The 21635-nt window shown below is 38.9% G+C and overlaps 2 protein-coding genes across 2 annotated transcripts in view; one reads left to right on the top strand and one right to left on the bottom strand.

Moving 5' to 3' along the window:
• The window catches only part of LOC108138404 (calcineurin B homologous protein 1), a 46181-nt gene extending 40770 nt beyond the window's left edge, over positions 1 to 5411 (bottom strand). Inside the window, exon 1 of the mRNA XM_041707124.1 lies at positions 1131 to 5411. The gene's annotated coding sequence lies outside the window, so the exon portion shown is untranslated. The remainder of the gene's footprint in view (positions 1 to 1130) is intronic.
• The window catches only part of LOC108138403 (activating transcription factor 3), a 38924-nt gene extending 21645 nt beyond the window's left edge, over positions 1 to 17279 (top strand). Inside the window, exons 3-5 of the mRNA XM_017260586.2 lie at positions 6894 to 7605; positions 7671 to 7760; positions 12011 to 17279. Coding sequence (XP_017116075.1) covers positions 7360 to 7605; positions 7671 to 7760; positions 12011 to 13528 — 1854 coding nt within the window. The 5' untranslated portion in view covers positions 6894 to 7359 and the 3' untranslated portion in view covers positions 13529 to 17279. The remainder of the gene's footprint in view (positions 1 to 6893; positions 7606 to 7670; positions 7761 to 12010) is intronic.
• The last annotated feature ends 4356 nt before the right edge of the window (positions 17280 to 21635 follow it).

Genomic DNA, 21635 nt, shown 5'->3' with positions numbered 1-21635 from the left:
CATCCCCTTTCGACGGACGCCACTGCTTTTATTTTTTAGTTACAACGCGTCGCCAACACAGAAATTTCCATTAGATATACTCTGTAGCTGTGTGTAAATTTGTGTATCTGTGTGTTTCTGAGATTCCATTTTGGCCGTTCTCGATTCCCGTTCGCAATAAGTAAACACAATAAAGACTTTTATTGCGAATTCCTTCATACAAATCGGCAAGATGACGAGATGATGATCGCCGCTGTGCTGTGATGATGAAGATTCCGTCGTTTCAGAGAATATCTTTGGCTGTCGCATGGCCGAGAAGAACATCTAGCGGATACAAATGTGTACAAGTGTATTTTTTTTGGGCCAGTCCGAAACGAGGTGCGAAAAGTGCTCTAAATGGATTTGGAGACGAATGAAAAGACACCGAAAAACCACACAGCAAACAAAACTCATTTGGCTTTCTGATAAAATTCCACACACAAAGAGAGCCACAAGAGTGGCCATAAATAACAATAAATAAAAAAGAACACGCAAACGGCGAGCAGCGGCGATAATGTCACCTTAATCAGCATAAATCGCTTTGATGTCATAAAGGGAATTAGCTCTAGAAATTAATTAGATTTCGCCAAATCGAACGGGAAAACAGGAGAGTTGGAGAATGATAGACCCGGAGAAAAGCGAGTGAAGAGGGTAGCTGGAAGTGTGGGGTAGTGTGGGGTGGTAGGCACACCAACACAGTGGTGTGCAGATAAGATTTGCCCGTGTTTTGCAACGATAAGACATCTTTTGACACGCAGCGTTTCTGATAAGCCTGATAAAAAACACAAAGTTTAATGAATGTTCCGATTGCGAACGTCCTTGCACACGCACACCTCTAAAAAAAAAAAAGAGAAGCGTATTTCCAGAGTGCACTCCAAGTTTTTCGTTTTTATTTCGCTTATCTGAAAGGCAGTGACTACCACGATGCCTTGATATTCCGATACGCGGAACAGGCGTCTGCAATTCGATGCACAAGATATATATAACTATAGATATATAAATATACTACATATAAACATAGTACATACACATCCCAATCGCGATTACACAATCCGCATTCCAAGCGATAAACTTACTGTGAGTTTTAGTTTTGGAGTAGTAAATTTACTCACCCCCATTCATTTGCATTTTTGGGCAGCTTCTCTAATTCGAGTCCTTCTGTCAACCAATTCATTTCCATAATTTTCCATTTTCAAGGCATTTCATTCACTTCGCCGCCGACAGTTTGAGTTTTATGGCCTAAAATACCCTCGCTGGTCAGGGAAGTATATGTTTTCTGTGGGACATAAATATAAATTTAGGTGTATAGCTTTTTATTTGTTTAACGAACTTTGACAAGAAATTTCAATAAGCTTAATTTTGGCAAAAGTTATTTTAATGTTTGATTGTATTTACTAAACACCTATATTTTTTTTCTAACTATAAAATCCCAAATTCTTAGGGTACTCAACCGTGCGGTTTTCCCTCGTTCCCATTTTCTTCCCTTAAACAATTTTCATATTTATATTTTTGCGTGTCTGTCTTGTTTTTGTGGCTCTTAAATTTAACGCTCGGAACGTGCACGGAAATGTTTATAACTATAAAATTTGCGCCACGCGTTCCTTCTTCATAAGTGAATGTGCACCACCCAAAAACACCACCACCATCCACCCACCATTTGCAGCACCACCCGTTGTGAGGACATTTTTGGCACGACAGTGGGACGCAGCATTTGGAATGTGCGAAAACTTCTTGGCCTGTTTCGCTCCAACTTCTTCCTTGTGTGCGCTTAATTTTTATAACATTTTTATGTCATCGCCAAAGAAAACGCCTCCCCCAATTTGTTTGCCCGTGGCGCTCTTAAGTGAATAATAAATTAATTGAATCGCCACGCGGCCCATTTTCGTCTAAAGAGTAGAGAGTAGAGGTTGGCCTGAGAAATACAGCCCTCCCAATCTCGTATATCCATGGGCCCATTCGTAAACTTTTATGTTAATGGCAGAGCTGAGCTAGGGTTTATAGCCAACCCTCCCCCACCATCCCCCATACCACCACCTATTAGCAAACTAATCAAAGGCAGATAGATATACTATCAAAACGCCTAATTAAAGTGTAAATTTTTGTGCCATTCTCGAGGAGATTTGCAACCCCCTCTGGCTGCAGTAGCTCTTAATTGGAAAACAGCTGACAAAGGGCACGCCCGCCGTACTACCAAGGCATTTTTCGTATCTATCAGATACTATACGTACACTCGCCGCCACACGCTGCGTGTTTGCCTTTGGCCTTTCTGCTGTGTTTGGCTTTGGCAATGCTTTTAATTAAGCAAAAAATAGGAAAAAAAAAACGAGAAAAAGAAGGCAGCAGCGATTGTCTCCCGACAATGAAAGTTTATTTTTATGGCCACATACAGATACTGCCACGAAAAACACCCACTACTTTCTGCTCAAATCCATTTCGGAATATGAATAAGAGAATCAGAACCAAGAAAAAGAAAAAGAACACAGAATAGATGACGAACAACAAAGTTGGCAAAGTTTTCATTCCATTACAATGTGGAGATGGAGAGCAATCCTCCCCCACAACATCAACGGCCAAAGGCTTGAAATGGAATCCGATGACGCAGGAGAAACCAGAAAACCAGAAGAGAACCCTGTTATAGTTTCCAGGAAACTGAGACATCCGATTGTGGATGCCTCAAATGGTTTCATATTAGTGGATTATTGCTTTTATACCCTTGCAGAGCAGAGGGTGTTATAATTCTGGTCAGAAGCCGGTAACGCAGTGAGGTAGAAATTTTCAATCCTATAAAACATATATCTAAATCGTTTCATGAATTTTCACATGAACTAAAAAAAGCAATTGTTTATGCGTTACAAACGAATTCATGAAATAATATTAGCTGAGGTACCCAGATGTGTTAAATTAACATGTATGCCATCTCTGCTAGTAACAGTTTTGCAGCTAATAATATGTACTTTACCATCGCCAAAGCGAACAGAAAAACTAATTAAAAATCACCCTGACTGGAGGCAAAAAGAAAGAAGGCGAGAAGAATTTAACTTAAATTCGGCTTTAATCGTTTACCAGCGTTGCCACATAATTTATAGAGAGTTAAGTTGGTTGCGCATTACCATTTCACGCATTTAGGCTTCATTCCATGAATTGGTTACATGAAATGGACATTGCACAAGGTTTGGTATGTTAAAGGTAATTAATAATCTAAAACGACAGAACGATAAATATTACTACGCTTTTGCGTAGTAACTAAACTAAGTGGTCCCAAAAAAAACGTATATACAAAAACTACACTTTTTTTTAGCCCTGCACTGTTTTATTTCCAGTTGATCTGTTTCAAGTAAAATATTTTTTTGAAAAATGTCTCAATATGTTTCGACGGCGCTGGGCATAGTTTTCGCTGCTCTCTGCCTTTTTTCCACTTATTGGCTCGTGTGAAATGTGGAGTGCGACCGGGGCACGTAGAGAAACAACTCAAACAAAAACAAAGAAGAAAAAAACGATAAACGTTCGTGGTGGCAGATGTACGGACAAAATTTATATTTTTCATATATTATAACTCAAATGCTTAATGTACTTATGCAGCGTTTTCACATCGCACGCCCCGATGATAAATGCAGGTCCGTGCTCCTCGACCGAAGTATTATTATTATGTATCGCAATTATTAGGTGTTGTTATTATAATGCTCGTTGTGCAATCGCACCGGTTCACAATACATTCATTTGCATTAATCGTATGCAAATGGACGGGAATCCGAATCGTTTTCTGAGTCACCCATCGGTCACACTTTTGGGATATTTTAGAAAGCGACGTGACCAGAGCAAATGCCCCGATCAGTTGTGACATCGCTCAAAAATGGTTGATAAATCAAGTTGCAATAGGTTAAAAAAAAGTGCGTTTTAACCGATGATTATATGAAATACCAATCGATAAACGCTAGAATCGATAACATTTAACGCTAATATAAAGAGTACATCGTTAAACAAGCTGCTTGTTAATGCCCTTCTGTAACTTGTGCTAAAGCTAACAATGCTACTTTAATAGTGTAATAAAACAATTGTTAAAATGTTTCGTTTTTTATGAATTCTTTAGTACGCGCTGATTAGTTAAACAATTTATGGAATTTTGTAGCTTTTTTTTTGCCAGCGTCTGTATCGCATATTCATGGTTTTGTTCTCCACACGATCTCTCCGCATATATCTTCATCGATCGTTGCGCAAGCTTCTGTGTTCTCTGTCTCTCTTTTTGATATTTGCTGTTCGATCTGGTAGCCATCAATCGGTTCGATTGGCAACAAAAACTCGCACACTTGGTGGAAGTTCACATGCCAGCCACAAATCAGCCGCAAATGACTTTATTTTCAAGCAGCAGTGAAACAACTGAGGAATGTCAATGTGGCAAGTGCAAGCAAAAGGTTGCTGGTTCCACATTTTGATAGTATAATTTGAAATTAGTCAACGAAATTATGGCTTATAAGTTAGGAAGTTAATAGTTTTAAAGTAAAGAACTTCGAGTGGTAACAAAAATGTATTAAGAAAAAATCATAGTTTGCAATCGTTTTAAGTGAAACAGCTCTCTTTTGTGACTTGCAGTTTTCAGCTATAGCTTTGGGCTACCCTGACCCCAAAAGTTCTCGCGGGGAGGCCACGCATGTGCATTTTGAAGTTGACGTTCGCCGCATTTGGTCAAAATATACTTTGGCATCAAAGCCGGACCCCAAGTGGAAAACAAGAGCCGGGCCAAAAGCGATGTGTTTGCGCGATTTGTGCGTGGCGAATGTCAAAAGTGATTTTCGTCGTTGCAGTGGAAGCGAAGGAAAGAGCCTCTTCAAAGGCAGCAGCAGAAGGCATTAAAAGCTCTCACAAACAAAATAACAAACCCCAAAACCGAAACCCCAAAATAATAAAGAAACATGCGAGAGTCATAAATCATAATTTTTTATTCTGCCTTCGTTTTGCTGTTTGCTGCTGACTGACTGACTTTCGGTTTGGAACAGATCGGCAAAATGAGGGGAGGCTCTCTAAAACTTATAGAGCATGTCATATACATACAACACACATCAAGCATTTACCACCACAAGTGCAAACACTTTTGGCCATATGATAAATGGCCAAAAGGCCAAAGCGGCAGAAAAGCAGAACTCACGCACAAAACCGACAGAAATGAGATTTTTGTGTTCTGCTTTTCGGCTTTTGAAGTTTGACAGGCTCAATTTGCATTTTGAGCGAATTTGCGCCCAACCACTAGCCGCCCACCACCCCCTTTTATTTTTTGCACCACCACCACATTAACCATCCCCTGATCCTTGTCAAATGGTTAATCTTCGAAATGCCACAAGAATCCGCGGAGGGGAAAAGTTTCAGAGAAATGCCATTTAAATAAAGTGAAGTTTGGAGACAGAAATTAGAAAGATTAAGTTGGCAATGCAGTGTAAGAAATATTATAATACCTATAATATTGTATTGCTTGAAGTAATTTCCACGTGGTAGGAAAATATTAACAAGAAATTCCCTGAAATTTCTTTGTAATTCAAGTATTTCCAAGCAAAACGCTAATTGAATTGCCATTACAAGTTATAAGCTCTAAAATTATATAAATTATACAGGGATTCCCCATTGTCGATTTGCTTTAATTTCTTTTTGATATATACCGCATCTTAAGAGTTAATTTATAACTCTTATCTGTTTAACTTTTATGTTTGGCATTATATTTCAAGTAAAACAAGTTTTTTTTTATAAATATTACTTTACTAAAAATAGGTAATGTCATTTTATAACATTTTAATAATTTATTTGAATTTAAACTCGCTTTCAATTTTGTTTTTCATTTAAATTTTAGACTGTAATACAGCCCAGTCGCTGCAGTCCCCGCCCTCTCCTCTTCACTTCACTTTTTAGGGGTTCTCGGGAGTCAAGCGAATTCATGGATGATTGCCTTCAATTGCATTTCAATTCCGTTTCAATTGCCGCCGAGGAATTTCGCTGCATTTTCTCCTTCTGCTCACCTTCACCTCGGGCAACCCGTTAGGAATGTGTTACGCCCCCTGAAAACCCCACCATATCTTTTATATATCTTTATATATATTGGCAGTGGCACCCTCCCACTCGATGTGTAGACGCTATATGGAAAGTGTGCCCGATCTTAATTAGCCGATTAATGGCTTAATTGAAGCATGTTGACTATGTGGGGGATGGACGGGAGACGGGGGGTTTTTCTTGGTGCGTGATCAATCACGATATCGTGATTTGTAGGCTAGATGATCACGTGACACGCCAAGACTTACATGAATCAATTTGGACGAGTTTATTTTATAATTTAATTGCTTTTGTTTACGGTGACATTGTGCACTTACGTTCGTAAGTCTCTCTGTGTGTCGTTCCCTCTACACTGCTAAAACATGCTTAGTAAATGCAAGTATTTTATAATTCAATTAATTCATTTTAAATATGGAACTATATGGAATTGTTTCCAATAATTAAGTTTAAACCATATTAAATTTAAATACAATGCAGTTAAAACACCATTTGCTATTACTACTGTTTTCCACTTAAACTCGAATATTTTATATTGAATCATAATTTTTTTTTAAAATTTGTTTTATCAATATTTTCAATTTAATTTATATTTAATCCATTTTAAACTTAAATATAATGCACTTAAAATACCAGTCTTATTTTCTCCACTTTAATTCGAACATTTGATGATGTAATCTTTTATGCATTCTATTAAATGTATTGATTTTATATTTAATTGAAAATATGAGTAGATTCAGGTACTTTTTTTTTTACTACCAACATTGTTTTTTCTGTGTATATATACATACGTGTATATTTGACGCTCTTCTCACTCTCTTTGTGTTTTTTCTCTGTGAATTTTGCAGATTCGCTGTCGATGTGAAGCGAGAGGTGCCGGCTTTTCGACGTTCAACGCATTCGCTCGGCCCTAGCGCTCTGAGGAACAACAAAAGTCGGGGATCTGCGCCGATGGGAACCGATGGACCGGCCATATTCCTCCTGCCCCTAAAAACCCAAAAACCCAAATAAACCGAGACAAGAACGCTAGAGTTCAAAAGAGTTCAAGAAAAGGGAGTTTTACTTGTTGTGATAAGCGGAAAAGTAAAACACCACCCAAGTGTGTGCCTCCAGAACCCACTCTGTATAATATATAGTAGGAAACCAACCAACCAACCAACCAACCAACCAATGCAACGCGAAGGCCTTTAACTGTGATTTAAGAATACATAACTAAAAAAAGAAATAAAAAAGAAAGCACCAGTTCGTTACGTTTAATTTTAGTTCGGTTTAGTTTTTGTTTTTGTTTGCCGAGTGTGTGTGTGCTGTGCAACCATGTTCAACTCCAACATACCGGCCTCCTCGCTGCTCAGCATCGAGGGTAGCGGCCTCCTGATGGGTGGCCACACACCCAAGACACCCGAGATCCTTAACTCGCTGATCGCCATGACCAATCCGCTGGACAACTTCAATTTTGGATCAGCGGCGGCGGCCGTTTCGGCCACCCTTTCGGCATCCTCCTCTGCCACATCCACGCCGGTGGTCGCCGTGCGTCACTTCAACGGAAATCCCAACGGACAGGTGAGGATTTGATTTGATGATGTGCCACACGGCGTATGCTTAACGTGCGTATACTCTATTTACAGTCGCACTCGCAGGATAGCAGTCATTCCAGTTGCTCCGGATCGCCGCTCGAATCGCCAGCGGGCACGGCCACCACGCCCAGTGTGCAACAGGTAAGTCAACGAACGGCAAATAAACCGTATAATTACATAAATGGGGCCCCCATTAGATTCTAGATTTCGAAAACTTCCAGTCCCAGCTATTTTATATTAAGCATATATTAATTCATATCTTATATTATTTGTATCTAATCCTATTAACGCTAGCTTTTAAGGTTTAGTTTAAGATGATGTCCGTTTTAAAGCGATCGGCCACAGTTACTTTAACTTTATGAGCAAATATAGTAAGACTTTTTAAAAAACAATCTATCTCGCCTCAGCTCTATTTTATATTTTTGAAGTTTGCGTACTTGTGCTAGTGAATACAACTAAAACCAACCGGAAACATAAATCAAAAAGGTTTAACTGCAATCAGTCACATACAAATTGATATAGAGAAGCAACTCAAGGAACAAAATCCTTTTTTAAGATCTAAGATTTAGTGGTGCTCATTCACCAAAATATCGCTTTTTATTTATGAGAAATTTGTTGAAAAACAAATTAAAAAAAAACGATGCCTCTCTCTTAACTTCAGGCAATTAAAAGCTACGTCGTCGACCAAACGTCTATAAATTTGTTTCAAGTAATAATCGTAAATCACATTCGTACATAGACACCTGCCAATTATTACTGGGAGCGGGGGATTACTAGGGATGCGTTCGTTGCACAACCTCTAGAGAGCTTTGTATGTGGTGCTTGTATTAATCGTTGAAGTTGACACCACCGGCAGCCGCAGTTACGTGCCTCATTAAGGCCAATGTCAGTCAGTCAAGAGTGATTCTCCCCACTCGCACACCAATACCAATACCAATACCCATACCACTACCAATGCAGAGGCAGATTCAGATTCAGATTCAGATTCAGATTGAAATTCAGTCTCAGATTCGGATGCAGATGCAGATACTCCAACGCAGTGCCGCAAAAGTGAAATCAATTCTCGCAGCGTCTCCCAATTGACGCCCACGAAGCTGACGCCAGTGTCATTTGGACAAACTTACGGACAAATGGACAGACGGACAGATGGACAGATGGACAAACGGACAGATGGACAAACGGACAGACAGAGCGTGCGTGGGCCGATTTTGCACGGCGACGTGTGCTGCGTGGGCGAAACAGTCTTCGAACAAATGAATGAATGAAAAACTGGGCAAATTGAACCGGTCAGATTCAAGTCATATTAAAACTGCAAGTGCATGAGTCGATGGAATACAAACAATGTGAAATGAGTTTGGGCTACTGAATTGTAAATGTACCTAATGGGGAGTCCCGGTTGTATGGCCTTTCACATCTGGAAACTCCTAAAGATACGTTTTGCAAAAGTCGCCAATCGGTCGCCTATATCTTTTATAACCTACGGAAAACAAATGTCATTACGTTTACGCAGCTAGTTAAGTAAAAAAAATATCAGTCAATCATTAAAGATAAAGATAATAAAGACAATGGAAAGATAATAACGAAGATAAGCGGACTTGCAATACAAGTTGAAATAAAAAAAACCTAATAACCACTTTAGATTTCAATGTTGCCAAAATGTGTTTTTTTTCTTTCCAACTAATGAATTGTTTCGCTTGTGGACATAAGACTGAAAGGTTTTAAAGTTTTCATTCAAATTTTGAACTAATGACATTCAATTAAATTTTAACTATGGCACTAAAAGTCTAGTGGTTTATTACCGATTGCATAAGAGGAAACCTTGATTCAATTTGCCTTAGTACATACATTTTTGCAAGGAATTTAACCCCCAGTTGAACCCAAGAGAATCGAACCCGGATTCAGCCAAAGGTTTCCGTTGCCCTCTCTCCGCTGTCTTTGTTTCTTTTTTTTTGCACGCCAAATATTTGCACAAATGTTGCCGAAAAATAACGCAAATTAAAAGGGGGAATGTAAAAATAAGGAGAAATTATAAGAACGGCAAACAAAACACGAGTGAGAAATGTGCAAATAAGCCAAACAAAATGCAAATTTGCCAGCCCAAAAATTGACTCTTTTCGGTCGAATTTTGCGACTAAAGTTGCAGCGATGCGAAGTGCAAAGAAAGGCTCGGCCGTTCCGCAAAGTCAGATACCGAAACAAAAAGATACAGATACAAAGATACAAACACTTTGACTGAAGCCGCAACCTGCGCCGTTCGTTCCCATTTCCATCACCATTTCCCCCAACGCAATTTCACAATTTTCCAACAGATTTTTGCCCGACGAGTCGACGCTGACCATATGGTCATGCATTGGCTTCGATTTCCCAGCGACTTGGATTTTTTGGGGGGGGAATATGGCGCATGCGATTATTTTGATTTTGATTTTGTTTTCGTTTTTTTTTTTTTTCGATTTCGATTTCGGCATTCTTCTTTACTTGTCGCTTTTTAAACACAAAATTTATTTATCTGATTTTTGGGTCAATAAATAAAGCGCAGCGTGTCTAAAATTCAAATGGAACCCGATGCCCAAAAAATTAACAGAAGCGCCAAGGCAAAATTGAAAAGAAGGGCGCGTTCAATCAGTGGCATTCGAACAATTTCTCGAAAACAAACAAAACTGAGCAAAAACAACAGCGACAAAGGGGGGAAAAAAATAAATAAAAGGGGCGACGGTCTGGTCGACATTTCAATGAGCTGTGGATTAAAAGGACTAATTGAAGGCACAACTTTGACAGCCCCTTTGATGGATTTCAAATTTCAAAATAATTTATTGCACTAGAGTCAAAAGTATATATTAAAAATCTGTTAAGCAAAATGTATAGCTGGATTTGTAAGTTTCAGTTTAAAAATGTCATATAAATTTTATAGTTCAATGACCTGCAAATGGAAAGGACTAATTAAAGGCACAATTTTGACAGCACCTTTGGATTTCATACTTCGAGATGATTTATTGCATTAGACACACCACTATATTCAATGATAAGTTTAGCAAAATTTAAAATGTTTCGTCAATAGATAAATTTTAAAATGACCTTAATTTTGTTGTTTTTAATACTCCCTTTATTATTTATTATTTTCAATTGTGCAACCACCTTTTAAGTCAGCATTTTGAGTCCACTTAAGGGCATTTCATTAACTTACATGGCTGAACGCAGCCTGCAGTCAATCAGTGAGCGTTGAATGAAAGTTGACAATGCGCGGCATGGTGTGATGACCATCTGTCGCGGTTTTGGGTTTGGGGTTTGGGGATCTGGGGTCTTGAGCTCCATAAATGGAACTGGCCCAGGCTGGCAGGCTGGCTATCGAGGTTACTTTGGTTTTGGTTTTGGCTTTGGCTTTCGTTTTTAAGGCAGTCCACCCGCCATCGACCACCGTCGTCGCATGCACTTGTTTTCGGGCCACAGAGAGAGAGAGAGAGTAAACATTTTCTGGGCGTGGAGACGACCGTTGTCGTCGCAGATTTCTATCTGATCATTTTAATATTTATAACTCATGTGCAACTTTTGAGTATGCCCAAGCCCAAGCCGAAACCGAAGCCCAAGCCCAAATCCAGGTGCCAAGCCCTACACCAAAGCGTAAAAAAAAAGGTAGTGGGGAGTAAATCACCGGTCAAATAAACAAACAAAGCTGGAAATGCCGCTGGAGATAATCTCCTCGAAATCCGTCCGCGATTCGTCATATCTACCTGCCTGCCTCTGAAGGGCGGCCAACTCTCGAAAAACTGTGTCGAGCTCTTACTTCCCAACTTCCCATCTTTTCACCTTTACACAGGGCAGTCAGTTTAGATCAAGGCTACGTATACATTTTTACAAAAAATAACACAAAACACTTATTACTGAGAATCTCGCTTAAAGTTATTTAAACAAAGATAATATTTTAAGCCATATATTTCAAATTATAATGAATCTAAGAACGAAAACCATTGATCGTGTACTCAAAATCTGTTGGAAATGTCAGCGAGTAGTTGATATCCGAATCCGATTTTGTCGGCCTGTCTTGGGCAACTTGAGCTGCCTTCTTTGGAACGCTTCTGTGACAACCACTTTGGTAATCGGTGACAAACCACTTTTCGGGTTAACATGTTCGCGAAGGACGTTCACAGACTGAAAAAAAGTGTACCCAGACTTAAATTCGCATATACTAGTATTTTCTGTTAGCGCCTTTAAATGAAGTAGACAAGAAGAGTCTTACTATCCAAAAACTATGAAATATACAATTTTTATTCAAAAGCCAGATATTAAATATTTGTAATATTCCATTTTTTTTAAATCTGTAAAGTGAGGGTAACTCACCTTAATCATAAAGCCCTCTAACCGCTAACTTTTCACCTGTTCCTTGTGCCTTTTTTCAGACCTGCTCGCGCCTGATCAAGGAGGGCCTGAAGCTCTCCATCCAGAGCAAGCGCAAGCTGTCCACCTGCGACTCCAGCTCCGGATCGGAGCAGCCGCACTCAAAGTACTCGCGGCGCAGCAGCAGCAACCACAACGGGCACAACAGCGGTGGCAGCAGCAGCAACAACAACTACAGCGGCAGCATGAGTAACGCCAACGACCTGGACGACCTAGACTGCGAGGAGTCGAGTGACGAGGATGACAGCGAGACCAAGTCGCAGCCGAAGGGACTGACGCCGGAGGATGAGGACCGGCGGCGGAGGCGTCGCGAGCGGAACAAGATCGCGGCCACCAAGTGCCGGATGAAGAAGCGCGAACGCACCCAGAATCTGATCAAGGAGTCGGAAGTGCTGGACACCCAGAATGTGGAGCTGAAGCAGCAGGTGCGTCTGCTGGAGATCGAGCGACGCAACATCCTGGATATGCTGCAATCGCACGGTTGCCAGCGATCCTCGGGCTGTCAATTGCCCAGCCAGCTTCTCCAGTCGCCGGCTCAGAAGTATCTCAGCGAACTGGAACTGGAAACGGTGGTGGTGGGCGGCGAGATGGCCAATTCCGGCAATGCCAATAGCCACCAGCGGCTGCAGAGCATACCCTCGATGGCCACCTTCAAGTTTGGCTCCAAAACGGCGGCGGCCATGGCCCAGCAACAACAGCTACCCACTGGCTACTGCAAGCCATCGCCCAGCGCTCAGGAGTTTGAGCATGCCGGTTACCAGCAGCAGCAGCAGCACCAGCAGCAGCAACAGTCCCTTAATCCCGCCGGCAACAACAACAACAACAACAACAATGTGGTTGATCAGCAACAGCAACAGGTGAATAGTAGTCCCAGTCTAATTTCCGACTATGTGCCCAATTGCGATGGCCTGAGCAGCAGCAACTTGAGCAATCCGAGCCACAACAGCAGCAACATGAGTAGCAACAACAACACCAGCAGCAACAACAACAGCAACACCACCAGCAGCAGCAACAACAACAACACCAGCAGCCACAACAGCAACACCAGAAACACCAGCACAACGCCCACCGCCATTGAGTTTGTAAAGCACGAGCTGGTGGACTCGCAGAGTCCCTATACCACCTCCCTAAGTGCGGAGAGGTTCCTGTTCGAGTCCAGCGATGGTTTTCCGGACATCAAGCATGCCTGTGTGTTGCCCTCGCCGTGCGGCATCAATGGCATCAACATGGCCAGCGTGGTGCACACGAATGGCAATGACAACAACGGAAATAACCATAATAATAACAACCATCTGATGGATTTCCATTCGGGCCTGCAGCATGGCAATAATGTTGGTGTGGGTGTGGGAGTGGGTGTGGGTGTGGGTGTGATGACGCCCTACGATGATGAGCAACTGTTGCTGCTGAAGAACGGCTGCTTTGCCACCGATCTGCTGTCGCAGCTGGTCGAGGATGGCGGCGAATATGTGGACTTGGACTCGGCCACCGCCTTCATGAACAATGGCAGTTGCCTGGCGTGAGGAAGGGCACCGTTGCTCCTAGCCTTCGACCACAACAACAGCCACCAGCAACAGGAGCAACATCAGCAGCAGCAGCAACAGGAGCAACATCAGCAGCAGCAGCAGCTGCAGCAACATCCTTCAGAGAAAGAGGAAGATCCGCCGGAAAGTCCAACACAACTCGATCGGCGGGTGGAACTCGAACTCGAAATGGAGCTACAACTCGGAGAGGAGCAGGATCCGGCATGGGCTCATGTAGATTACTGGTGCTAGACCATCATCCCTACCCTATACTTATGTTAATCTTAACCGCCACTCATTGACTAAGCAAAAGCAAATGCGAAAGCAGGAGAACAGATAAGAAGAAGCCGCAGTCCCCTTAAAACCCATCCAATCCGGTCCAAAATCCAATATCCCCTTAATACTTTACCCAAAACTCTAAATCATTTTTTTTTAAACTGTCCGAAACTATTTTTAATTTTTTATATTTGTTTTCAAATTTTACGGTTTGGTTTTGAATATCTGATTCTTTTTCACTTAAAATTAAACGTTTTAACTTTGTGTTTATTTTTTTTACAATAATCTAGCCAACTCTTTTATCAAAGTACAATTTCCAATTATATCGAAAAACTCCCGGAATCCAAGTTCTTCCAATAGCAAAGTCCCCCGATCCACGATCCCGCGATCCAATCAAATACCACTCGAATATCATGCCCAACCCCAGATCCATACCCGCCCACAACAAAAAAAACCCTGGTCCTTTGATCCCAAGTCCGCCTGGAGCGGCATCCAGCCTGTGGCTTGACTACCTCATGAAGCAAGAAGCAGAAACAACTAACAAGTAACTATCATTAAAGAGTTTTAAGGAGTAAGGAGATGGACAAAAAAGCAAAAGAACCAGAGCACACAAACACACGCGCAGCGAGAAGAAGCAAAAGCACTTGCAAAACTGTACATAACCAAACTTTTGATACGATAACTAGGTATATCGATAACATTCCATTGCAAGTCTGCGAAATGTCAAGAAAAGGGAAGTCGAGAGAAGAAGTAAAGCAGTGATCAACTGCGAGCAGTCACATCCGCATCAGTAATTATTAATTTTAATTTGTTCAATTCTTTTCCAAGCGTATTTTTGTTTGCTCTTTGCTCCCAACGAAGCCTTAAAATTATATTAACTATGCCTCTATATATATATATATATAGCTGTAAACAATCGTGAGAGATTAGAAAGGAGGGAAATTCATGTTGAGAATTCAAAGCAGTAGCAGTAGAAGAAATGGGAAGCCCATGCGATACATGATGACGTTTGATATTTTTTTCTAAAACCTAGGCTTAGTCAGTGATAAACCCTATATATAAACCTTATAAACAGAATATACATGTATGAATTTTTGTTTTTTTTTTTGTGTCCATACTTTGTAAGCTATTTTTAAACGATGAGCAAAAATTGTGTAAGCTGTTGCCTTAATCAAATATTAAAACGACAAAAAAAAAATAACATTCAATTGAAAACTAACTAACTATTAATTCTTTTGCAAAACTAATCTACACATACAAGAACAACAAAATAACTAAATATTATATATTATATATATATATACAAGATATAAATGGAAAGAGATATGTATGATCTATGAATTGGTGGAATCGAAACCTTAAAGTGCTGTTAAAATTTAAACATTGCAAACTCCTTTCAACTTGCGCCTTATTACAGTTTAACGAAGAAAAACTTTTGTAATTTATATTATATACATATAGTAGAAGTTGAAGAACATATATACAAGCGTGTACTAAAACAAAGCAAAACAAAACATATATATTTGTGTGTGTCTATTGCTTGATCATCGAATTCAAGCAGAGTTTTTATATATATATAGATACCTTATACACGGATATAACAATTATATATGTATATACAAAAGTGTGTGTACAAACAGCTGTGAACACCAAAAAGTGGCCTAAGGAGCATCAAACCCAAAAGAAAAACAAAACAAATATAATTCCTTTCACAACAAGTGCTTTGAAATTGTTTCATAATCGTAAACGCCTCAATTTGTACTAAAGAGTTAGCCAACGATACCGATAAATGATAATCGATTAATTAAATCTATGTAAAATACGAAAATCCAACTATTTATAACACCCATGTACATGTAAAAGAACCCGTTGAGCTCTTCAAGCCTCTTGAGCACCGCCTTTTTCACTAGTTGTATCAAGTCTACCATATGTTATGTTACCCCAAAATCCCCAATAGGATTGTTAAGCATGTAGACCACAAAAAGCCTTTCCGCTTGAAATTGAAATTTTAAATTGAAAATTGTATTGATCATACCTTAAGCAAAGTTTACCTCACACACACACAAACAAAACACTCGCACACAAGCACACACAAAAAAGGGCAACCCTAGAGGAATTTAGGGAAGAATCTTCACTCGCCGACAATTGATATTACGTTCAGCTTCCAACCAAAAAAAAAAAATTGAAAACCCAAAAAAAATTAGCGAAAACATAAAAACGAACAACTTAAACAAGTTACAACCACTCAGGTCAGGCGAGTGAAGTAGCTGCCAGGGTTGCCACATTCGATGTTAAATGTAATTCGTAACTATAAATGTTAACTGTAAACCGTAATTGTAAATGGCAAAATGCAATCAAGTCCATGATGTTAGCCCCCGAAAACAAATCGGGGGACGAAAGAAAAGTCTTCGCTTGTAAATTTCGTTTATTTTTGTATTATTTCTCGATTTGTTTGTTTGTTTGTTTTTGATTAATATTCTCTAATATAAATCTACATAAATATGACCTTAAAGAGTCGCGTTTGAGTTTGAGTATTGGTTTTGTGGGCTACGCTTCTGCCTGCAGCTGAAAGGCGGAGATATCTTATTAATAGAAGATAGATAGATCAACATCAACATCATCGGATAGACACCCATCGCTCTCATTCACGCAGGACTTATCCATTCTTTAGTGGCGCATCTGCATTTTCCATTTCGACCTCTTTGACCTTACCTTTGACCTTGACCTGTACCCATCATCTTTAGCTTTTAGTTGTAGGCAACACAAAGTTTGTTTAACGAAAACAAAGAACTTGAACACAACATGCGCTACAAAAGTACCTGGAACGATTAACAATAAATCACAGATCAAAGTTGTTTATTGTCTCAAAAAAGCGAATAGCACTCCGAACTTAGCTGCAGGCAAAAACGGAGCACAAAAACCAATTGAAAACCTAACTACACTTAGACAGAAAGTCCCATTTTATTGTATAGTTATAGACCTATATATATTCATGATATTGCTAAAGTTAAAGATCTATATATGTGTGTATGTTCACAAACCGCAAGAAACAAACAAAGAAAACTCCCACAAACTGTGCTAAAACAAACGTAAGAAATAATAAGAAAGTGTCGAATGTGTCGAACGAGTCCAGTCCAGATGTTATTTGTGTAATTTTGACCAGAGCAAAACTATACGGGAAATAGATCTAGCCGACTAAGAATGTGAAAGCCAAGCGAGAGGAACAACAGCAACGAAGTCCAATCAAATCTATGTCTAACTGAGTTATAATTAATAGTCGATAACTTAACACTCATCCCCCAGGTTATCCTATCCAGTGTGTTCCATATTTCTCCATAGCCGTACCCGTATCTCTAACGCTCGCTGTATGCCCATCAATATCTGTATCTCTAACTATATCTCTGTAAGCCATCCATCCGACCACAACCGATCACACTCTAAAAGAATTACAATAAAATCCAACTTTAATATCCAACTATCTGATTTTTGCCTTTGCTTTGATCTATCTGCCTGTTTTTATTAAACATACAATAAGCGATCGCTCATCGATCGATCTTGGCACTACCCGACGTCATCCCGCCCGGGGCACTATATCTGAATCAACCTGACCTGCTGCCTTCAATGCCTCTGAAGTGATACTCTTTTTAGACTCTGGGTATTTTGAATGTCCACTGTAGTTGGTCAAGTTCCCAAGTCTTTGTGATGCTTTGTGAGTTTTTTTTTGTTCATAGCTAATGCAAATTTGATTAGTTTTTCTTTTGATCAACTCTATACTGACATGTGGCTGTTTTTAACCCCATTTGTTTAGAATTTACACATAAGACTCATAGCGAACTACTGTATTATAAGCAATATTTCGATCCAGGTTATTTGAAAGATTTTAGGGTATGTCGATCGTCGACCATTGAAAACACAACAACAACATTGATTGCTCTTGGCGCGTGTCCCGCGTGGGCGTGGGACAATCTGTTCTACCCGATCCCGATCCATTCCGCTCCGCCTCTCCCCAACCACAACCTAACTAACTGATTTCAGAACTGATCTGCATCGCTGACCGGCGAGTTATAAACAGATGGTGACATCATGTCTTGCAAGAGGGATTATTCTGTCTCTATCGGCGTCTCGACGAATGCGACATGCTATGTATGTCGCCAACTATTCGTAGATAGAAACCCAGCCCCTTGTAGCTCCAGCTCTCCGCTAATATGCATAAGTTGAAGGCTTGCTTTCGGCACTCCGATTCCGAATCCGATTCCGAGTTGCGATCGAGCTTGGGCTTGAACCGCTGTTCGGTTCGGGTGATTAATGCTGCCCCCGGCAGTGATTAATGCCTAATTGCTTATTGAATGTCATAACAGTAATAAAAGAGCGAAAAACAGCGCACAAAATCCTTCTCGCTGCAGTGTGTGTCATAGATTGGGTCACCGCCTCCACGGGAGTCATATGCACCGGACCCACGATATGTGGGATGGTTGTCATTTGGAAAAACTAGCTTCATTAAGTCATCTCTCTGAAAACTCAATAACAATGGTTTGGGGTCACCACCAAGCCCAAACATCAGCAACTAAAAACTTTTCCAAAGAAAAGTCAAAAGAATGGAAAACAATTTTAATCGATTATTTAAATGCATATGAATAAAGAGGTAAAGGAAAAAACAAAGTTAATTAAGAAATGTTCTCCCTTAGCTATGCACTTTGGATTAATTTAGAATTTTTTTTTTTCATTTGTCATTTATTGTCAAAAATAGTTATTTTTGACGAAACAGAGTGACAATTGCAGATTATCTATCTTTTTAATTTAAAACATTTAATACTCCATTAGTAGTCATTTCGTAGGTATTTAAAAAAGTCTTTGACATGGACATCGCCAGATCGACTTGCCTGGTCATCCTAATGAACAGTCTATATACTTTTATGGTCGAACATGTCTTTTTTACTGTCTTAAATTACGGGTGAGATTATATGAAAACTGATATAAAAGCAAGCAAAGCGCGCACCGCATTTAATCGCATAAAATATTGGCCATATGAAACGCATAATCATCGAGGTAACTATCAACAATCACAGTGACACCACAGGCAGGTGTATTTGTATGTGAATTTAGATATAGTTTTACATGTGTTGCAGCACTGGGTATTTATAGTCGTGCGTTAAGTGAAAAATTATGCCACTGAACTGGCACCGGCAAACAAAAACACAAGCACAAGTGCGATTGTGATAAATGGGAAATGTCTTCGGGGTTCGCGATTACCAATTTCAACCACTCCCCGTCACCGAAGGCCTGGTGTCGACCCGCTGTCTGCCAAGGTCCATTTAGAACCGCAATGCCAATGATTTTTAAAGGAAAAGTCTCATGACTCAGCGGCCTCAGAGGTCGTACAACGGTAGCGGGAGTGATTTATTTAGCAAATACTAGTGAAAGAGCATGATCAACACCCACTACCTACCTAATTAGCTGGGTGGAGTTGAAATCTCCTAACTCATAATACGAATTAGGAAAAGCAGGTGAGTAAACGAAACTTGTTAAAGTTTCCCAAGTTAAAAATATTTTAAGTTATGTAAAACATTTAGTTTGAATAATGTAAAAATTTAATTACTCAAAATACATTGTACAAATAGATAGTTAAATTAAGAATAAGCCTCTATCTCCAAAAGTATTTATCTGAATTTGTTTAATAAGAGATATAAGATAAGTGGTCTTGGTTGAATAAAATTCAAAAAGACTTAATGGAATCTTATTCTCAATCGATTTGCATTCACTCCGATCTGATGGATCAATCTTATATATAGAAGCTATATACGACGAAAACGCTTCTTTCTATATATTAAGTTGGATATTTTTAACCCAAACTAATAATTATTCACCCAAGGTTATTTACGTACTCTTTTGTGGCTTGATTTATGTGTTTGCACCAAAAACACTAAAAATACAGAAACTACAATGAAATGCTTGAAAATGTAAAAGGACAAGTGCATCAGCAAAGGAAACAAAGTTCTGCCAGCCGAAGCTTATACACCCTTGCAGCTCTTACAAATATTAAATATTCTATTAAATTTATTTTAATGCGTATATGAATGAAGATTTGTCGATTTTACTATCGTTCCTATGGCGCTTATGATATCGTTGTTCGATTTTTAATAAAAATAAAACCTCATTGCTAAAAATAATAATTGTACTACTTCATAATATTTTTGTATAAATAAAAAACAACGAAGTTGTAAGTTATGTTAATTTTTACTCAAGACGTCAGATATTAAAAATATTTCTATTCCAAAATAGAGCGAAGATGAGCCAGGGTTTTGGGCTATTTTCTTTCATATATTAAAAAATTGTTTACATTACTTTGAAAAGTGAACTTTATAGATTTATTAACAGTTTTAATTTCTCTTGAAAAATAAAAACAATATCAAAAGTTTTTTAACCCTAATTTTGTTCCTTGGTAACTTAACATTAAGATAAATCCAAACAGAAGTTTTTCATGCTTTAAAGGAATGTTTTTGAGCACTCTAAATTGTCCCACTACTATAATTATGACCGCAGCAGTACGTATTTTAATTAGATATTTACGCGAAAATCGACATTAAAATGAAATCGACTCCATTTTGCCAGAGCGAGACAGTAATAGCAAAGGGGACGAGGCGAGAACAAGGTTTAGCATCTACAAAAATTTAATAGCGCTTATGACTAATTGGCAATCAATCAAGCCTTAATGTTTACTAAGCGAGTGCAGCAGTCGATTTGCATACTACTTAACCATTACTCACCGCCATATATCTAGATTTTTCGCTATTTGTTCTTTATTTGTGTTTTTTCACTTTTTTGCGGCGCTTCTTTTGTTCTTATTATCCGATAAATTTTGGCGCCTTTGCGGATCGTGGTATTTTTTAGTGTCAACACAAGCGTTATCGAGCTTAACGATACATCGATATTCGGTGATTAGCCATATATCGTTAAAAAATAATCGTATTTAAATTAAAACTGATATTATATGTAAGCATGCATAACTATATAGTCTTTTAGTGAAATTTCAGCAACAGTCAGTAATTTTTTGTAAGCTTATCCTTATATTTTTCACTAATCGGTTTTAAATTGAAATACGTTTAACATTTTTACTAAACGTTATGATATATCAGACAATAAATAAATAGGCAAAATTATCTTAGCTGTATATCACCGAATATAAAATATATTGAGCAGCTATCTATTGTTAATAATGGTTGTTGTCTAGGATAAGGCCTTCATGGTCACACACAGCCACTGAACAGGGTTGTTGCGACCCATTTACACAGGCAACTGATGTTGCAAAAGCAGCTGATCGGTCTACGAGTATTTATCATATAGTGCAGACCTATATACAAGTTTTAGTTTAGAAAGTAAAATATTTTCCGCAGCTATTAAATAATAGCCTGATTCTATTGTCAATATTTTTTTTAATTTGAATTTTCCTGACTCCGTGGCCAAGAATAAAATACTATCAAACTATTTTTAAGTAAACTCGAAAACAAGCATTACGTTTTCTGATTACCAATCAAGGAATGAAATATAGATTACTTTTAAAAAGTGCGTCAAGAATCAAAAGATTGCGCTCTGAATTATCGATAAGAATTAGTATTTTAACTGGAAATACCAGATATGTTCGGGGCGAATGACTCTTATACACATTTATTGTTAACACATTTGTTGATTGTACAAATTTTCCACTGTGTTAAATAATTAAATTAAATATTAGATTATATTAAATTCAATTAGAATACATTAGAAACACACAATTAATCGATTTTTGCAGGGAAAACAAAAATGGCATCACCGATAGTATCGAAGGCACGTCAAT

The sequence above is a fragment of the Drosophila elegans genome, unplaced genomic scaffold (genome assembly GCF_018152505.1).
Source record: "Drosophila elegans isolate 14027-0461.03 unplaced genomic scaffold, ASM1815250v1 contig_149, whole genome shotgun sequence".
In the NCBI taxonomy this organism is placed as follows: Eukaryota; Metazoa; Arthropoda; class Insecta; order Diptera; family Drosophilidae; genus Drosophila; species Drosophila elegans.
The sequence above is the reverse complement of the archived record's forward strand: the minus strand, read 5'-3'. Positions and strand labels throughout refer to the sequence as shown.